This window comes from Dermacentor silvarum, chromosome 7, assembly GCF_013339745.2.
Source record: "Dermacentor silvarum isolate Dsil-2018 chromosome 7, BIME_Dsil_1.4, whole genome shotgun sequence".
Lineage (NCBI taxonomy): Eukaryota > Metazoa > Arthropoda > Arachnida > Ixodida > Ixodidae > Dermacentor > Dermacentor silvarum.
Genome location: NC_051160.1, coordinates 9,016,065 through 9,036,618, shown reverse-complemented (window position 1 = coordinate 9,036,618; position 20,554 = coordinate 9,016,065). Strand labels below are relative to the sequence as shown.

General features: G+C 45.3%; 2 protein-coding genes across 8 annotated transcripts in view; one reads left to right on the top strand and one right to left on the bottom strand.

Moving 5' to 3' along the window:
• The window catches only part of LOC119457516 (GDP-D-glucose phosphorylase 1), a 28,215-nt gene extending 9,249 nt beyond the window's left edge, over positions 1 to 18,966 (bottom strand). The window contains exons 1-8 of one of the 5 annotated variants that reach the window (XM_049670143.1): positions 18,805 to 18,966; positions 15,851 to 15,960; positions 6,729 to 6,953; positions 5,080 to 5,187; positions 4,557 to 4,607; positions 4,384 to 4,470; positions 4,099 to 4,157; positions 3,429 to 3,531 (exon numbers count right to left, since the gene is read on the bottom strand). In XM_049670143.1, the coding sequence (XP_049526100.1) occupies positions 3,429 to 3,531; positions 4,099 to 4,157; positions 4,384 to 4,470; positions 4,557 to 4,607; positions 5,080 to 5,187; positions 6,729 to 6,926 (606 nt within the window). In that variant the 5' untranslated portion in view covers positions 6,927 to 6,953; positions 15,851 to 15,960; positions 18,805 to 18,966. Of the gene's footprint in view, positions 1 to 3,428; positions 3,532 to 4,098; positions 4,158 to 4,383; positions 4,471 to 4,556; positions 4,608 to 5,079; positions 5,188 to 6,728; positions 6,954 to 8,056; positions 8,113 to 15,850; positions 15,961 to 17,910; positions 18,371 to 18,804 lie in introns of those variants that run through there. The other 4 variants (XM_049670145.1, XM_049670142.1, XM_049670141.1 and 1 more) reach the window with 4 other exon arrangements.
• On the top strand, positions 6,961 to 11,521 carry LOC119457519 (uncharacterized). Of its 3 annotated transcripts, none has more exons than XM_049670146.1 (2): positions 6,961 to 7,107; positions 9,320 to 11,521. In XM_049670146.1, exons 1-2 carry the CDS (start codon positions 6,970 to 6,972, stop codon positions 9,644 to 9,646), a joined length of 465 nt encoding a protein of 154 aa, XP_049526103.1. In that variant the 5' UTR covers positions 6,961 to 6,969; the 3' UTR covers positions 9,647 to 11,521. The 3 variants fall into 3 exon arrangements, with proteins under 3 accessions (XP_049526103.1, XP_037575041.1, XP_037575040.1); XM_037719113.2 differs by lacking the exon at positions 6,961 to 7,107 and adding an exon at positions 7,224 to 7,622; XM_037719112.2 differs by lacking the exon at positions 6,961 to 7,107 and adding an exon at positions 8,190 to 8,406.
• Positions 18,967 to 20,554: the final 1,588 nt, after the last annotated feature.

The following is a 20,554-nucleotide window of genomic DNA, read 5'->3' as shown; positions in this document are numbered from 1 at the left end:
GAACGTTTCTAGGGAAGGGACCGACGACGTAGGTCCCTCTGGAGCTCTCGTCCAGCTGAACCGCCTCACTGTGACTGTAACGCGGCCGCAAGCCCGCCGCATCCAAGAGGCGCCTACCCGCGCTGGAGCCCGAAAGCCTCGTGATCTGCGCCGCTTGTTGCGCCTCTATTAGTTCGAGGGTGGTGTTATGAACGCCGAGCTGCATTAGCCTGTCCGTGCTCGCCGTGACCGGAATACCCAGTACCTTCTTGACGCTTTTCCGCATCAACGTATCAAGCTTGTCCCTTTCAGTCTTAGTCCACTGCAGGGCCGAAACCACATAGTTGATGTGGCTCATAAGAAAAGCGTGATGCGCCCTAAGTAGGTTGTCCTCGCCTAGGCCCCCCTTCTTATTGGAGACTCTCATGATTAATCTGAGGATATTCTCGGTTTTGGCGGTCAGATGCGCAATGGTTTTGGCATTACAGCCCCTGGCATCGAGCAACAATCCTAGAATTCTGATCGAATTCACCCTGGGGATCTTCTGGCCGTCCCGCGTGTACACATCTATGGGGATCTGCTCGAGCGGCACGAGCCCCCGAACCCCCTGCCTTGCCGGTCTGTATAACATGAGCTCTGACTTGGTCGGGGAGAGTCGGAGACCCGTGCCCTCCAGAAAGGACTCGGTCACATCCAAGGCCTCCTGGAGCGCCTGTTCCACAGCCGCCTCCGAGCCTCCCGGGCACCAGATCGTAATGTCATCGGCGTACAGCGCGTGTCCCACATTTGGCACGGCGGCCAGCCGCTTCGAGAGCCCGTGCATTGCAATGTTAAACAGGAGGGGCGAGATCACCGCCCCTTGTGGTGTGCCTCTGTTTCCTAGCGCGAATGGTTCTGATTTGGTCTGCCCCACTTTGACGACCGCCGTCCTGCCCCTCAGGAAGGACTCCACAAACGCGAAAAATCTACCTCCCAAGTTCAATGCAGAAATCTCATTTAAGATGAAGTCGTGCGACACGGTGTCGAAGGCTTTGGTCAAATCTAGTGCGAGAATTCCCCTGACGTCTCTAGTCCTGTTGTCAATAACCTGTCTTTTAAGCAGTAGCATGACGTCTTGCGTAGAAAGTGATGGTCTAAACCCTACTATATTGTACGGGAACAAACCCTCGCGCTCTATGTGTTTTGAGATCCTATTGTGTATAGCGTGCTCGGCAACTTTACCTAAACATGACGTGAGTGAAATGGGCCGGAGGTTGTCCAGGCTTGGGGGCTTTCCAGGCTTAGGAATCAGTACCACCGTCGCCTGCTTCCACGAGTCCGGAACATTACCTTCCTCCCATACCCTGTTGATTTCCTTCGTAATGGTGCTAATGGACCGGTCGTCTAGGTTCCTCAAGACCCGGTTGGTTATGCCATCCGGCCCAGGGGCCGACCTGCCATTGAGATTGTGGAGGACCTCCCTGATATCTGCCTCCGAAAACGGATCATCGAGCTTTGGTGCGTCCTTCCCCACGTATTGAGGGCATTCCTGTAATTCCTCCTTCCCTATCGGAAGATACTTCCGTGCCAGATCGCGGAGAAGGGACGCATCAGAATGACCCCCCTCTTTTTGCTTATGCACTAGCCTATCTACGGCGAGCCTCTGGTTACCCTTGGTCTGTTTATCATCGAGCAGGTGCTTAAGTAGGTTCCATTTCCCCCCCGTGCGCATTCGCCCGTCTGCTGCGGAGCAGGCTTCGTTCCATTGTTGTCTGTTGAGCTCCAGACAGTGTGCCTCTATGCTGCGATTAAGCTCCGCGATCTTCTTTCTCAGCCTGCGGTTTAGCCTTTGCGTTTTCCACCTCTCCAGCACAGACCTCTTGGCCTCCAGGAGATGCGCCAAGCGCGCATCCATCCTGGGGGTCTCGAGGTCCGTGGATATTTCTTTGGTGGCCCTTTCAACGTCTCTCTTGACCTGCGCGAGTAGATCTTCCAGTGCACTGTACTCCGACTCATCCTCGTCCCGTATCTTTCTGAAGAGATCCCAATCAACGTACTTTGATATCCTAAGTGGGGCCGCTCTGATCCTTATTGATAACGCTACAATGTGATGGTCGCTCCCTAGATTTTCCTGCAAGTTAGTCCAGGCTGCGTCAATGTTTCTAACAAAGGCCAAATCTGGCATCGTGTCTCTCGAGACCGAGGTGCCTATCCTCGTCGGAAAGCGGGGATCCGCCACTAGGGTCAACGCGCAGTCTTCTGCTGTGCTGACTAAGTTCACTCCCTTCGCCGTTTGTCTATCATACCCCCAGGCCATGTGGGGGGCATTGAAGTCTCCTGCCACTATCAGAGGGCTGTCACCCGCTATGGCGACTGCTCTGCCTAGGAGTCCGCGAAAACTTTGCCTCTTATCTGTCGGAGGGCTGTACACATTGAGGACGAATATGCTCTGTTTGATCCAGCCACTAGGGATTATCTCAACCAGCTGCGCTTCCAATCTAGTGCTGGCATCAGCTCTGCCTATTGTGATCTCGTGCTCCTGGAAGGAAATTGCCTTCTTAACCATCGTAATTACCCCTCTCCTATGGTCTCCTCTCGTCGAGACAACGCGGTAACCAGAGAAGGTCGCCTCCTCACAAAGGGTCTCCTGTAGGAGCAGGACGTGCGGTTTGTCCGCTTGTGTTTTCACAAACTGCTGTAGCGCGGCCTTTCGCCTCTGGAAGCTGGCGCAGTTCCATTGCCACACAAATAATCTGTCTGTGTTGTCCGCCATTTGACTTTATTAATTTAGAATCCCCTTGAGCGCTGTGCACTTGCCCAACGCTTCGGAATTCTGCTGTGTTTTCTTAACCTTACCGACCACCTTCAGTCTGGTTACGTCAGCTACTTTAGCCTCCATTATCCCCATTCTGCGGTTGAGGGTAGCAATGGCCTCAGACTGTTTCTTGATGGTCTCGGATTGTTGCTCGATAGCTCCGGACTGTGTTCTAATCGCCTCCGCTAATCGATCGAGGACTTCCGCAAGCGATTCTTTCGCGGTGGTCGCGGCGGGGGTGGAAGCGGACGCGGGCGCCTCCTCCATCAGCTCCGCCGCAGCTTCAGTCGACTCGGGAGGGGGCGCTTTACGCTTTGCCTGACCTAGCACTGGTTTTAGTGCGGGTGCGGGCGACGTGCTGCCATGACCGTTCTGAGCTCTCCGAATCAATTCGAGGTCTTCCCTCAACTTACGCATTTCCGCCTTGAGCTGCGCGTTTTCCTGCTTTAAAGCCTCAAGACGCGGATCCTCAAGATTTTTAAGATTTAAGATTTAAGATCCTCAAGATTAATTCAAGATTTTTTTTTTTTTAACCACCAATATGGCCACATACACTTACAATGAATATCAGGTATAACAATGATATTTTTGAGTTAGATGTGACTAACTAGGTTTGACTGTACAATGTATGTGACAAAGCAAAGAATTTACTTACAGCTGTTTCAATGTAAAGCCTATGTTCCAGGTAATAGAGGTGGAAGTGGTGGTGATTCACCGAGGCATGGCCACCAAGGCTGTTGAAACCAAGACGGAAATTTCTGAAAACAATCCAAATTCCACTTGGTCACGAACAATGTTTTTCTTTCAGGTGTCAACAACTTGGTGTCAACAACAATCTATTCATTCAATCTGTTCACCGCAAACCTAGCTTCGGTAAACTTTGCATAGCCTACAATCAACGAAAAATCTGTTTACTTAAAGCACATGCCCTGTTCTGCGCAGAACAATGCGGTGAAAAATGGCTGATGAGTACAATTTATGAGGCATGTATAATCAAAGGTGCCACCATAAGATATGGCATCACCAATGCAATCACATGATTGTAGTTTTGATATCACGGATTTACATTTTGCCCAGTATTCTTTCCCTGCTAACTTCTTTCGCAATGTATTCGTTGGCTCGGCCATACCTCAGTTAAAAAGGAACGAAATTTCTTTCTGTACATACGTGCTCGCGTAATAACCCATAATACTGTGAAGATGCACATTCGATTCAACTTTGGACAATTACACAAAAATGTGTGGTCTGTTGGACTGTGGTCTGTTGGACTCGGAATTTAAACAGGTCCAATGTTTGATCTGGATACAGTAGCTGTAATCACTTACGGGCTGCCACTTAGTAACACTGTATCAATTGCCAGACGCAGTGACTCAGGCGTGAGTATCTGTGCAGGATGAAGGTAAGTAGTACAACGCAAATTAGCCAAAGCAATGACCCAAGAAAAAGATATGCAGTAGAATAAAGAAAGTGTGTGCAAATAAAATACACAAAATGAATGTGCTCTCTTAATATGCAAGTCAAGACACAGAACAAATTGTTGAAGTAATTGGATAAATGGTTACTTCGGGATGGGTGACGTCTTGAAATACATTACAAGCAGTATCACATACCTGTGGCAGACAGTTGTACAGGTTGGGAACTAGCAGCGAATTGCAGTATTCAATTGGGCTGACGTTGATCACAACCCAGTGTCCCATCTGCAAGACAAGACCTATAGATAACAAGAAACAATGCAGGAGCCACAAACTTGTACCTAATTAAAGCAGCTGATTCCATTGCTTACTTCTTTCGCACTGTCTTGTTCTTTGTTTGTATTCTTCAGAGAAAACAGCATCTGGCAGAATGAAAAAGAAAAAAAAATTGAGTTCCTTGATTGCTTAAGAGAACATAGTTTAAATGTAAGGTATTATTGTGACGGTCATCTGGCTGTCTGCTCATTTTCAACAATGCAGCTGCACAACTTTGTTTCATGACTGTGTCTTTTTTGCCAGACACAGAGATAAGGACACACGTTAAATTATAGAAGCACAAGCTATCAGGTGGAATAGTGAAAGATGTTGTTAGCACAGCGTCTGTCAAACCACTTGATAAAGAGACATACTTTTTAGGAAGGAGCAGTAGTGTTTTGACCAGGAGTGGTGCGGTTGCACATGGTGTATAAATGTATGAATTTTCCTGAGAAAACACTGTTGAAGTGAGTGCATCGTGGTGTCTATGTCTCCTGTTTGTCCTTGTCTGCTAGTGCTAAAATGTTATCCAAATTCTTTATGAGAATCTGTCACAAGCTGACAGGTGTCGCAACTTACCTCACCCTCTTTGAGCTTTGTGAAGTTAAAGATGCTGCCATCAAATGGCATGCAAATGGAATTGACATGTTGAGGCTTCCTCCTTTCCTGGGCTCTCTTCGTGTTGAGCTGTTGGGCAAGTGCAAGGGTTATGTGAACACACAGCAATGCAGTGCAGTCTACTCATGGTTTTCCTGCATAGTTAGTAGTTATCATATTTGCCTGAAACTACGTGCATACATGCAGCCTATGAAGAGATGCACAGGGGCCATATCTCTGTCAACTGCTTTACTGTTACAATCATTACAACACAGCAATATTTCAGAGTCTGGGCAAGTGTGCTATGTCATTCATGGATCCGTTAAACAAATTTAAGATATGGGATGCCTATCTACAATGCTTGCAAGCTCTTGAGTAGCTACCCTGTAACTGGCAATTAGGCAAAATCAGCTTGCACATTTGGATTTTGGAGCATGCGTGTCAAACATTTTCTCAGTCAAGGTTATGTACGACTCTAGTTCGCAAATCTCTTCCACAAGATATGTGGTTTTTCAACTTCCACGAGTTTGCGGCGCAACTGTAACGCCCACTCTTCAAGTTCTAACCGCTGCTCGCTCGCTTCTTGTTTGCTGCATCTTTTGCTAGCAGTGGCTGACATAAAACTGTCATTACTGAACAATACATTGGGACAAGTAGCGCACCCAGGTTCTCTGCCAGGGGGGGGTTAAACTTTTGTGTGTGTGGGGGGGAGCAAGCACTTTGCATAATATGCATTAGCCAGAGGAATCGAACAGCAAATAAAATGCCTAATAATAATAATACAATGATGATGATGACACCAAGGATGATGACGATGCTGATGACATGCTTATTTCTTCAGCGTTTTACTCAAAGTAATTTAAAAGTGAATGAATAAATAAAAGACAGTGATAGAGTGTGTTTGTTAATCGGGAAAATTCGACCTCAAGCCACCTCCTGATTTGTAATGACAATGTGAACAGAGCACTGAAGGTACATGTTGGATTGGTGAGGCCTTATGCGTGGGGGGGGGTGTTACAGCACTCGAACCTCCCCCCCGTCGGTGCGCCACTGATTTGGGCACACATAAATTACGACATACTGGCCTACAAGCATTCCAATGCAATTTGGAGTCTCATTAGGGCTGAAAAATTATAGTCCTACTAGTGACCTGCCACGATAGCTCAGTGGTTATGGCATTGCACTGCTGAGCTTGAGGCAGCCGGTTAAATCCCGGCCACGGTGACCGTATTTTCATGGGGGCAAAATGCAAAAATTCTCGTGTACCGTGCATTGGGTGCTTGTTAAAAAAACCCAAATGGTCATCCGGAGTACCCTGTACTACAGCGTGTCTCATGATCATATGGTGGTTTCGGCACATAAAACCCCAAAATCTAATTTTCTTTTTAGTTAAGCTATAGTGAACATTAACAGCCTAATGGCTGGGTAATACAATTTGACCTATATGATTTCGATACTTAAGACGAATTTTCGTCGCCTGTTTTATTTGTGCAAGATTGGGATGGATAGCTAGCTTTCAAGAATCAGGGCAGATGACATGAAGTAATTAACGTACATGAAGTAATTAACGTAATTAACTCCAGCTTGTAACGGCAGCATTACGGTCTTGCTATACCATTAATATAGTTTACCTGCGCCACGAATCCGTATTTTCCGGGCAGTATCCGCGTCTCCAGTTTGTCCAGCTTGTACCAGAAGTGGCCGTTGGTCATGGCCTCGTTCCATTTGGACTGCAACAGCTGATCGAAACGAGTCGGCTTTCCCTCACAGCTCGGCGCCACGTCGTACACGAGATCCGCCTCTCCGTACTCGAACTCCTTCAGCTTCATGGTTCCGCTGAAGAACAGCCGCCTCTTCTGAATGAATGAATGAATGAGAGACGTTGTAACACGTGCAGAGACGCCGAAATCGAATTCAAAAAAGCGCTCGCGAAGCTTGAATGATCGCGCGTCGTTGAATGACCCCCGCGCAAGTGTTTTGCGATCCGAAACGGAGGAGCAGACGTTCAAGGTGAGACCTTCTTTATCACCAGCTGCTGCTTCTTGAGCAGCCCGCGTCGTGAAACGCCAACTGTTCCAGGTGCTAGCAGGCGTCACGGCTTGTTTTCGAATTCGCGATCTAAACGTACCGGCTAATCAGCGCTAGCGCCACGTTCGCGTTCGAAGAACTCGCGAGCCACTCGCCGGCGCCCGGAGAAAGCGAGGGGCAACCCCGGGTATTTTTATTGCACCGGCTACGACTGGCCACTGTGATATGCATCGATTTGTTTGCTCCCTCGCTGGCACCGTTGGCCGTGTGCGAGCGTCTTGTTTTCTCAGCCCTTTCCTTCCGGCCGATGTCTACCTGACACCGCGCGGTAGCCGTTTACGCGGTCAATGAAACAGACGCCGCCGACGCCGGCTCTTGGGATTTAGCACGGACGACCTTCACACTCTACGCCAGCAGCAGCGAACATACGGAGAACACTGCCAGCGAATCTCGAGAAGATGTGGAAGAACATGTTCGGCCGGTCGACGACCATCTACGTGAGTGCAATACGACGACCGAGGCGTATGCAAACGAGACGTTCCCCACGTCCGTAGGTGAAAGGGAACGGCATGAGCACGTGCTTTGTAACTGCGTAGCCGGCGAATGCGCGCCTCGGCTACGGTCGCTGAATAACTCGTCACAAGCTCGGGTAACGATTCTGCAAAACTCAGCCGTTTCGACAGTTTTACTACGTGACCGGCGCGCAATGCATGAGAGAGGTCTTTTCCACCGTGCCTCGCGTTATAGCTCAGGACAAAAATATCTCGTTCGAGCCCTTTTAGGACCGACTTTGTTTCCCCTGTCAACCTGTCAGCAGACTAAACAAACGACGCGCGTTTTCCTTGCTTTCAAGTTCTTTTGTGCATACCTCGCCGAGCGCCGGCATAACCAAATATATACATACAGCCGCATGCGCGGCAGACAGACTCGCCTGTTTCGTCCCGAGGCTGCGCTGAGCGTCTGCATATGACAAAGCGTGAACAGCTGTGCGCGGACTCGTTGTAGCAGCAGTCGAGTGATACGCGTCATGTGTATGCGAGCGCCCGGCGGTTTGATATACGCGATTACAAGACGCGCTCGCTCGCGACACCCCTCCCGCTGCCCCATTTCCTCGACGTCGCCGATAAACGCCGCGAAAAGCAGAGATAAACTCAGAGACGGAGGGAGTCTCTGTTCTCGGGCGTCCACGGCGCTGTCATGGACGAATCTAGAAAATGTTGCGAGAAAAAGAACAACGGTCGCGGGACACATGTCGGCACGACGTCTACGACGTACGGGTCGGTGAGTTTTTTTTTTTTTTTTTTTTCCCACGACGGAAATCCGCTGGAACGCCGCATTCGACAAACGGGATACATTCGAAGTAACACACGGTTTGGCATTGCTGTAAAAGCTAGCCATATGCGCATATGGGCCAGAGGATGTTTGTAGGCACTGATCAGCTGTAGGTGTGATCCGAGTCGCAGTGAAAGCTAAATAAAATGGGCTGGTAAACAGCTTGGCTTTTAGGACGCACCCCTCTGCTCTTTGAACTCCTTCCTATTCCTGATAAGTGCCACTGCGGCATCGTGCACATTTTGGTGCGCTTGCAAACTGCACTTGGCAATAACACACACACGTGGCTCGCTGAAAACTTCAAAAGCAGTAGCAGGTACGTGAACCTGCGATAAAGTAAACTCGTTAGACTATACCGGAAGTATCGCTGTACATTAGGATAAGCTCCTTTTGTTCTCTTATCAGAGACATTCACGAGAAACCAAAATATTAAAGATACTGTATGCTATTCATCCTTTTTTCTCTTTCTGCTTGCATATCTTTACTACTTTCATCGTTTATTGAATATCACCTTTCACAATCGCTATGGTTTAGTGCTGCCGAGTACATTAAAAAACCCCAGGTAGTTGAAATTATTCCGGAGCCAGCTCTCCACTATGACGTCCGTCAAAGCCTGTGTATTTGTCACACGGCAGATTTTTGTAAAAGAGTACGACACTGGACGAATAGGCACATGACAGGGCACTCTGTTCTGTCTCCCTTTCCTTCGTCTTGTGTCGTGCTGTCGAAAAGTACCTGCTCTGTGTGACAAGATGTACCAACCAGCCCAAATGAACACGCTGTTGTGTATTTGCTTTGGGACACTAATCCCTATGGTTTGATTTCACTTTCTACCGAAGATAACATGAATTGCTCGTTGCAGATGGAAGTGGCAGACAACTCAGCACCGGGTGTGTTGGAACAAGCTCCAGACGTACGGGCAAGCGGTGACCACAAAGGGATCGAGGACATCGAACTGGCGACAAACCTCGCACGAGACAATGACAGCATCGTGTGGGACCCAAAACCTTGCAACTGCGTTGCCGACGGACCAAAGTGTGGCGAGTGCTTGGCAACGGGGAAGAATGCCATAAAGGTGCAAATGGAGTCGTGGTCCGTGGAGAAGACTGTGATATTCGGCATAATCCTCGGCGCTTTCTTTATCTGGGCCGTCGTGTTTGGCATCTGCCTCAACGTGTTCAAGCTCTGAAGTGCTGTGTTATCATAAGAGTCTGCGTCACACATTAGATATTAAGTTTGAAAGGCTAGCTGTGCAAGCAGTTCATGGTTAAAGCGAAATCATAATAGAACTCTGATGCTGCCTGTCTCGTAGTAATGCAGTGAACTAATGGCAATTAGTTGCAAAGCCAACTGTGCAATGTGTAGGCGTTGGCTGCGAGCAGTACTTTTATACCAAAGGTGTTTCTTAAGTTTCACTGCTGAAGTCATGAGCAGTGTGTTGTGCAGGGTAACCAATGAATAGGGTCGCACAGGTTGTGTTATACTTTGTTGAGTTGTTGCTTTGTTTTGTGTACATGTACCGACGACTGCAAAAAGCTTTTGAGACATCAGAACTGCAAAAAAGGTTAAGCTTTGTGACACTTTCACTCTGCAGCATGGAAGTGGCAGCTGCAATATGGTAGTAGCATGGAGGTGTACATACTGAAACTTTTAGATTTAAGGTGGATTCGACTGCTGTGAGGAATTTGTGTCCTTTAATGGCTCTAGTGTTCTAAATTATTTCTTGCAGTTGGATGTACAATAAGGTCCACTGTTAACGGAAACATGCAGCTAATATTGCTGCCATTGATTATCACTTTAATACGCCACACAAGAGCATGGAATAATTTTCCGTGTGCAAAGTGCACATTTCATTGATTATATCTACTTCTTTTTAGTTAAGTGTCGCCTTTAGCAGTGGACTGTACTGTACATTTTGGGACTTCTGTATGGAGTCTGTATTAAGCAGCTTTTGCGACAGAACTGCCATTCGGTTGTGAACTTGCAAATACTTTTTATTTTCGTTTCTGAATGTCTCAGAAATATTATTTTTAGTCAGTTGTATACATTGTATTTTTTAGCAGAATATCAGGACGAAAATGCAAAGCACTGGTGCTGACACCTGGTGGCAGTGTGTTGAAACCAAGGCTTGTATGTTGTGAGAATCTGTTTCAGTCAATGCGCTGCTTGGACCACTGACGAAGCTCAAAAAGTAAAAGAAGTAGAATAGAATCGGCACATTATCTTGGCCCAAATGTGCTGGAACGCCTTTCTCTTGTGTGGTGCTTCTTGACCAAAAAAAAAAAATGTTTAGTATTGGGCAATTCGAATAACTGCAAGGACCTTTACGCCATCAGAACGTAACAACAAGGCCCATGCAATTTGGTTGAATACTTCATCACAAGATGTCGCAACTGGTTTTCAATTTACATCTCTCTCTCGATATGCCTTTACAGCATATACATGCTGGATAAAATCGTCTATTTTGCCTGGAGCTTTGTAGAAGTTTTGTCCCATTTTGCCTCGTTTTATTTGCACCCTGTTAAAGGCTCAATTGTTACTGCTTGTGGGAAACAATAATGACCGATTTTGACTATTTTCAGTTACTTAGTGCAATGGAACCTGTGGCAAAGAACAAAGAACACTATGCACTTTTTGCAATCTGTGATTGTTTACAGTTGTGACATCTTCAATATAAAAGATCTTATTTTTAAAGTATGATATCCACTTGTTTCAAAAATGGGAGACCGTGAGTACCTGTAAATGACTTTTTACTATCTTCAAGTATCGGAGTTTGGCTGGAGCTAAAGGTTCCTCATAGAGGAAGCTTCAGCTGTAGGGACAATGGAGCACTGGCTGAATGTGCTCATAAGAATCATGAGTTGCAGATAAAAATGGAACTGGACTGGATGTGATAAATATTTTAAGTAATAATAAATTTTATTTGTTTCATAATATAATTTGCGAGTGTTAATTACAGAGTGTGCTGTGTATGTGTTTCTGAGATGTTGTACAAACTTGTGATTAGTGTGTGAAATGCGAGTTTTTATATGTACAAATGGATAATGCAGCTCATGATACCTTTTGAATTGTTGATGACTCCGTATGCAGCAGTAAAAAATAGCAAGTTTCTTCCGGAATTACAGTGAACAATTCAGTTTAATACTCTATGGCATCTGACTGATGCAGGTAAGAAAGAAGTGGTGGCCTATTGTTTTTGCATCCATTTAATAACAACAAAAATGTCCCATACAACTGAGCGATCTCGAAATACTCACAACTCATACACATTATTTTAGCTGTCACTTTGATGCTTGTTGTTCTTGCAACAATGCCTAGGTTCAAAACTTCAAATCAAGCTACAGTGGAATGTAGAAGCCAGCCGCAACATGATTTTTGCCAACAGGTTATTTCTGCGACATTTTGGCGCATTTGCTATGTAACATTCCCAAAGGCCGGTTCCTTCACATTGTGGTGCATTAATCTGCAGAAGAAAATGGTTTTGAGTACTCTGTTCTTTTTAGGCTTAGTTCGACAAGTGATAGGTGTGGTGGTATCTTTTCAAACTTATCACTGCCTCCCTGCAGTAGCCAACCTTTCATACTTCCAAGAAATCCTCTGCCCCTCCTCCACGCTACTTAAAAGAGTTTATCATGAAACGAGACCATAACTGCCACTGTGCCTTAGTAGGCTGCAACTGCTGGCTGCCTTTGTAGCAAAGGTGGCATTGCGAAATCAGTCTATTGAGTGCGCCTCAATTTCCATGAGATTTCTTTGATTGCACTTCGTTTGCTTCTTTGATGGTCACTTAACGAGTGCCTCTGGTTGTACTAGTGAACTGAAACAGTGGGGGGCCTTGAATCTGTGAAAGCTTTGTTGGCATGGGTAATCTGCCAGGCAGTGCCAGCCAACCGCCTGCTCCTAAAGCCACGTTCCACATGGTGCCTACAGATTGGAGAGATGTTCCAAATATGACATGTTTGGAGCAGTGCTAGGAGTGTATTATGGGCCGATCATTTTCAGGAGTGTCACCTTTAGTGGACAATGATTAGCTATGCCAGTGAGCAGAACGCTACAGTGAGACATTGCATTGGACTCTACAACAGGCAAAAGTGAAAGTGTCCCTGAAAGTGATCATTCGTAAATACAGCCCTTGGTAAAGACTCTCGTGGATAGTTTGCATACATGTGGTCGTATGTATGAATTCTTCCATTGTGATTGGCTCCATTCTGCAGCTTGTGCAAAAGAGTCAATCGCAATCGAGGAATTATTTACCGGTCGGGCTCGATCGTGATCGAAAGTGCCCCGTGTGACTTAGGGTATAAGAAAGTGGACGAGGGAGACAGCCATCTACATAACTAAATCAGTAGAGCAAATCACACGATGTGTTATGTGCAGGGATTCCACCGGGCATCACGAACATGAACAAAGCATGAAATTATTGCTGCTTCAATATAAAGCTCTGCAATTTTTGTGTGTCTAGTTTGCGTCCAGTGACTATAGGTTATTTTGTACCTCCCTTTCATGCCCCCTTCTGTACTCAAACCAGTCTCATCTCTTATCCATCTGTAGGCCTAAAAGAAAGCTGCCGAGATAAGATAGAATGCTTGGCTATCTGGTGGTATCATGGCATGTTTTGTAAACGTGTTGAACTTGTCCATATCTATCAACCTTCAACAGCCACATAAGCAACCAGGCATAAGGGTTAAAGTTCAGATGCACGTTAACTGTAAAGGCGGGCCCCAACATTAACTGGTAAAGTTAAGTGTCGGGACTCCTGTAAATCAGATCTGCACCAAGATTTTGTAAGGATGCTTCTCTTTTGCAGTTGTTTCACTCTTCATTCTTGGCTTACGTACTACAGGGATTGGCTACTTGGCACAGTAGATAATAATCCAAGAAAACGTTTAGTTACAAAATACATCAAATAAATTATGAAACTTGCAGGCGCAAGCTGGAATGAGCTAGCGCAAGACAGGGGTAATTGGAGATCGCAGGGAGAGGCCTTTGTCCTGCAGTGGACATAAATATAGGCTGATGATGATGATCACTATGGTTGCACGTATGCCTCCTAATTTCTTTAGCCTCTTGCACAGGAGTGGGGAAGGCTTTCCGGGCCAACCTTTTTTTCAGAAAACCACCAAAATTTTCCGAACTTTCTTTTAGGCTGATTCAATGTGAACAAATGTCATTATTGCAGTATCAGCAGGTAATTTATGTTTTGTGCTGTCTCTTACTGCGATTTATTTTTGTTCATGGTTTCAATTTTAGGTAAGGTTACAGAAGCAGTATATAAAGCCTGATTATTTTGTAACAGAAGTCAAGCATGCTGTCGTCCTCCATGTGACGTGTTCTTGCTGGGTGCAGCGAGGAAAGGAAATCTCGGAGGCATCGGCAGGCAAGCGTTTTTGTCGAGCCGTGTCCGTGTGAAAGGGACAATCGTCAGAGGCTCTAAATCTTCCTCACAATCGTCAGTACTTAGTTGAAGCTCCGAACATGACTCACTAGAATTTTCCAGCTCAAGTTGTTTCTCGAGGTGAAGAAATGTCCAAAAACACTACAATTCTGGCACTGCAAAAGATGACCGTTGTCACTACAGCCACCTCACTCACTCTGTGCCACCATTTTAAAAACCCAGCGGAGCTAGGCTTCTGTTTCGTTTTCTTGCCAACCGCGCCCTCAAACTATGTCTTGCAGTTGAACCCCCGCCCCCGTTTCTGCGTGCTATCTACCGTAGGACATTTTGCAGAAATTCCATGAGGGACAAAAAGCCACCATAGAATATAATATTTATTTGATACTCACTTATCACACTCCTATATTGGATACGTATGGCTGTTCTGCATTGCTTATTTACTTTAAGCCACCAGAAACTATACACTAGGCACTATAACACAAACTGGTAAAAAGAAACAGTACCTAGGGCTTTCTTTTTTTTTTTTCCTGTTGCTGAGAGAGAGAAAGTCAAGTAAAGCCAGGGAGGTTAACCAACCACAACGTTTTGCGAAATGTTCTCAACCTCTGACACTACAAGGTCACTGAAACCTAAACCTATGTAAGTATGCATGTGCCATTAGTGCAAGCATCAATGCAAAAGCAGGCAGCAGTGTGAAAGCAGTGGTACTTTTAACTTTATGTTACTATAGTAATGTCATCAGCCTATTTTCAAAACTACAGGGCAAAGATCGGTGCCAGGTATCTCGAATTATCCCTGCCGTGTGTCAACCAAGGCAATCTCTTGCCTGCAATACCCCTTATCTTATCTCTCAATCCAATCCTCAGCTGCCCTCAACTGTATGTCTCTTCCTTTGGCAACCATTCGGTGAAGCCACTGAATAGGCCACCAGTTATATCTGCTGTACACATCACGTGATCTGCCCGACTCCACTTGTGCTAATCTCAACTAGAATATAACCTACTGACATCAATATCATATCTATACAGCTCCTTTTTATGTTGGCCTTACAGCTGCCATTGTCTGTTCCACTACCCATTGGGCAAGACCTCACCTTCCTTTGTTATCCTCCAAGTCTATAACAGGTCATTGTTGGCACAATATTGATAATATTTTTCATGAGCTATAGCGAAGTTGGCATTCAAGGTTGGAACGTGGCATCTAAATGCACTCCCACCCTTTTTTAGATGGATTTATTCCATGTAGTTCTATGTTGTAAATTGTCAATTGAAAAAAAAAAAAAAAGTTGTCCACCCTAGAACTAATGGCTATCACACCACCTAATTCACAGCTTTTGGACATAAACTGACTTGCTGCAGCAGTGAACGCTGTGGTTTTTGGCATCATATTACGCAGGTGACAAAAATGATAGTACAGGCCTCTTTATTTGCATCTAACCAATGCATAGAAGTCGCTACCATGTTCAAGCATAACAGTACAAGCACACACACTCTTGTATGCCTTAAAGGGGCTCTGAAACGCTTTTCTAAGTAATTGTCGAATGACCTCGTTATTAAAGGACGTCTTCGGCAACGTCGTCTTGAAAGCTTTGCAGGGTCCCTTTAAAGTTATGTGCGTACAAGAGAATTACTCTGCATACAAAAATAATAGAAGTAAATGTTTGTTCAAATACAAGCTTTAATTGTAAGTCACTTGGAGAAATGGCATAAATGCACACCTGTAACACCTGCTTTGTGGTGGTTCACACAACAGATGCACAGCACTTTGTGCACATGATTTTATCTGATGATAATATGACAGTAACTCGCTTCTATGCACATATACAGTTGAACATTGGATGTAACGAAATAAATCTAAAATGTCTCACCAATATGGGAATGTAATGAATATATGCTTATAATTACTATTAGATAACACGATGGTATTTTCTCTGTCAAAAGCAACTTTGTTATGATGAAGTTCAACTGTACACATAAAAATAAGTACTGCAATATTAACCTTGATTCACTTGGAGTAGAGCACGTGCTGCTGAGGGTGCTTATCTGTTCTTCACTTGCGCAGAAATGGCGGTAGAGAAGCGAACCTTGCACATCCGAGGTAGCAAAGTCCTGTCGGTGAAGAAATCCTCTTTAATCTCTTGCATCACACTTCCATGCGCTAACTACTGTAATAGTCAGACTCAATAAAGTAACATGCCTAATTTCTGAAGACAAGCAAATAATTTTTCCATGTGACATGTATAACCATGTGTTTAAAAAATAGTCGAACCTGGATATATTGCATCTGAAGGGGGTCACAAAAAAGTTAGATGTATAGGTAATTCGATATATAAAATTAAAATTTTATACAGAATTTTCAAGGGGATTTTACAGCTGTTTCATATACACAATAATTTGTTATATGTGGGTTCGATATATCCGGGTTCAACTGTATACATTACTCCGCAGACGATTAACCCCTGCGAGGGTTAATCGTCTGCAGCAAAGGAACTGCGGTAAAGGCACTTCATGCACAATTGTGCACGTCAAGATAGTGGTTCAAAAGCATAAGCACTGATGAAAAATATTCTAAACTTGTTGCATGCATCTTGAAACAGTTCTGGTTGTACCTGTGCTGCGAGTTTAAGGAATTATTTGTTCAGTGCTTTATTAAAACAAGTTGGAAGGTAGACAACTAGGCGTCTGCTGTTGGTACGTCGTCATGTAGTGTGTTCACTTCTTTCGTTGCTTTTCACGATGTTTTACATCAAGCACATTATTCAAGTGGCTAGATAGGTTTTTTTCTAAGTATGCTATTATGAAACAGCTGATGTTCTCATATCCGACATTCCTGCAGAAAGCTTTCACGTTGAGTCCACATTCTGTAACCTCTCTGCGGAATTGAAAACTGTCAATTCATTCCACAGCTATACGTTTGGCGCAATTCTGGAGATGCTATAGAAATGTGATAAAAGTAAATTTTCAATGGACAGAATTATTTGGCACCTGAAGGGGATGGCATCACTAATTAGACAAGTGCCTTAACTCGACTAACAATTCAATGCACGCTATACAATGTACAACCGCCATCAGATTTAAGCCGAACAATGAAGACACATCTGTAGCAACTAAACTTTAGCAAACATGGGCTGTAAAGTGCAAACATTGAATACGTTATAAAGAAGACACATTAGGCTAGTGCCATTCAAAGCACCTCAACCAAAAATATCCAACACCCTTCACAGCAGCAGCAAGAAGGTGCTCAAGGCGTGTTTGAGTTAAGTATAACAGTGACTAGTGTATGGCCAGGAAGCTCACGAGAGTTGCAATACAGCAGTCTGCAAGCTTCAGTTGGACAGAGTGTGAAATTAACAAGTGACGACATAAGAGTCAACAACTGTGAGCTCAAAATCACTATTTTACAGTGGTCTAGTTGTTACAACTTCCTTCAGCTCTCAGCAAAATTAGCTCTAACAACTTCCATAGTTTTTTTGAGTAGCTACATGGAGATTTCTTCAGTCTCGTGACTGTTGTAACGCATGAACAGTAATGATAAAGGATTGTAGTGCAAGCATATTTTTTTAAAGGTAATATCACGGCCACCATAAGGTTGATTTCTATGCTCCTTATCGCAAGCAGTACATCCAAAACTGACGCCAATGGGGAACTCCAGGCAAATGGAGTTCAGCAGTAATGAGACCCACAAGCAATTTTAACTGAAGTATGCGAACATAATCATTCATCTTATAGTAAACATTGCAACTGTACTACAGGTAAGCTAGAACGGCGCATCGAAGTATGTCTCACATTTTTAAATGCTATTTACAAGGTTAACATGTCAAATCGGAGATCCATAAGGGCTGAACGTATACCTGCTTTCGCGAGTGAATCTGAAATTTCTACGGTGAACTTATTTGTGTTCTGATAGTATGAAGTTTGGATGATATGAGTGACCGGTGAACGTATTGATATTCGGATCGCACGAAGTTTCTATGATACGAACATTGTAATGTAACTCCGCCAGATTCGTATCACCGCGATTAGATTGCAGTTTCAGTCGCACGGCTGTGAGGAGCTTACCTCCGCAAAGAGTGTAGGCGGCGAACTTGCCAAGTCCTTTCAGGTGGCGACTGTGGTACCACACGTAAGCCGACGCGCCTAGAAGTCCACCAGTGCCAACAAGACGGCACGCCAAGCAATCGTCGGTTTCGGAACCTGGCTGCTTCGTCATTGCTGCTGCGCAAGTTCCGCGTTTTGCAGTTGCCGCAAGCCCGCAAGTCGCGCTCCCGCGTTTGGAACGTCGCAATATTCAGAAAAATTATTTCAACGTCTTCTATGGCGACGTCGATATACATTTAGCCGTAGTTTGTGTTATTTCGACTAGAGTTAGGAAGTCACGTTCGTGATATGTTTATGGCTCTCACAATCGCTTCCTTCGCATACACAAAGCAAATGCATGACCGTCGACATCTTTATTTGTTACTCAGAGGGGACCGTTTCTGGGGCCAACGTTCTCATGGACATACTTCAGTTTCACAGCTCCCTGGGCGCGCCCTTTGGCAGCCACTACTGGCTGGCGTAGTCGCAGCGGCTGTCGCTGCTGCGTTGGAATATTATGGCCTCCGAGATTTGCGTGCGCCGCAGTGTAATAGGGTCATCTTATTTTTTTCTTTTGCCCACCTACAAGAAGCCATTTCTTGTAGATATACTGATTGGACATTTTTCATTAGGCAGTTATATTTACAGGCATTTTTCACCTGTACTTTGTGCAGTTCGTGTGCGGTTTCGATGAGTGTACGCAGCAGACGACAAACAAGCAGGCTGGCATTGCAAACGCGTGGCACCATTTTGTCTGCGACTGTCGGCGCTGATAGAGCGAAAGGACGGTGACGAAGTGCTGGCGTGACCGTGTGTCACAGTGGTCACAGTGGAGGGTGAGCTAATCTTCCAAGAAAATAAAGTTATCTTACTCACGGATGGTGCCGGCTGTTCCAGACTCCGCGCTGTATTTACGCATTGGCAGGTTGTCTTCGTGCACTGCGCATTCGCGATGAATTTCGCTGCAGTTTGTCTAGATATTTTGATGAAAGGAAACTCGTAGATCGGCGTTTAGTTTCAGGCAAGGGCATATACTCAGTAAGTGCAAAGTCAGGCGAAGTGCGGGGTCATGCGTTTTTCGTCTGCAGAAGACGACGCGTCACAGTCTGCCCTGATTGGCTACAGCCCATATAGCCAAGTGCAGCACACGGCGTCATTAGCCCCTGCCCGGCACTACACTCGTCTACGTGAGCCTGTACTAAGTCTAGATAAAAAAATAGCCCTAATATTAGAGTGTACTAGATTTAGTAAAAGTGAGAAACTCTATAGGCAAAACCAGCCGGCGCGCGCAAATCTCGGAGGCCATAAAGCTACCAGCGCCGCCGTCGAGTCTTAATGCGCCGCGCGTCGTCTGCTTCTGCTGCGCTGGGTCGTTTGCGCCAGCTGGCCTATACCGTTTGTTTGCTGGTAAATGTAGTTTAGCTGCGCACTCACAGCTGCATTCTAAACCAGCGGTTAAGTAACAAGGATTTCACTGTGTCTGTGTATCTATCGGCGCTGCAGTCGCGTATCTCTTCACGCACCGCGCATCGTCTACCCCTGCGATATGATAGTTGCGGTGGGTCGTTTTCCCCAACTGGTCGGTACTGTTTGCTTTTTGGTGACTGTATTTTAGCTGCCCACACATAATTTTAAACTAAAGAATTCCCTGCATTTTTTTTCCCATAGCACCACCCTCGAAATACATGTCTAGCTAGAAACTTAAGGGTGAAACTATGGCGCAAGTGAGCGGTCGTGCGCAACGATTCTGCTTTCCAATAGACTCAATTTCCAGAATTAGAAGCGCCACACTCCCCTGTTTAGTGTATTTTTAGGGCTGCTTATCCTTAGCATCTGTAATAAAGACGACGGGCGCCTGTGCAAAAGTAGCGGCATTAAGAACGCATCGCTCGCAGCGGCTCCTCGGGCTTGTAAGGTGCACAAATGCCCTTTGCTGGTAAGCCCCCCCCCCCCCCCCTCTCCCTTCCTCTTATTTTGTGACATATAAACCTCTCGCTATCGGGAGTCTGTGTTCGGTGAATTGATCCAGCACTTACCGGTTCCGCCTCAAATAAGAGAGATATAAGTTTAATGATGCGAAATGCAGAGAGGTCGGCCTGAGGTAAATTCCTCTAGCCAGCTACTCTGCGTTGGGGGAAGGGGAAGAGGGAAAAAAAGAGGGAAGAAAAAGGCGCATGATGGGTGACGATGATGAGAGAAGGAGGATATGAAACATATGGCAAGCACTTTGGCATGCTCAAAGCCTACAGTCCTTTTTAAAAAGTACGGGCCTGGACTGTACGCCTCAAATAAACTACATATTACGCATATGCCTTTCTACATTCGCCCACGGATAATAGAAGATGCACGTTACAGACATGTAATCTGATCACTGCCTGCGTGCAGTGGCGAGAACTGGTTTTAAAACTGTGGACATATATATGTCGAAGCTTTATTTTCTTTTCGATGAACAAAACAGGCAACGAACATTGGGACGTAGTTTATTTATTTGAACAACGTTTTGTTCAAAGTAATTTTGTCTCTTCCGACTGGCTGCGTGCACCTATTCTCTGTGAGTGAAGTCTTGATCACTCTTCATATAAAAGTTGGCTATGCATGTCACCTTAAAGGTCGCCACATACAAGTG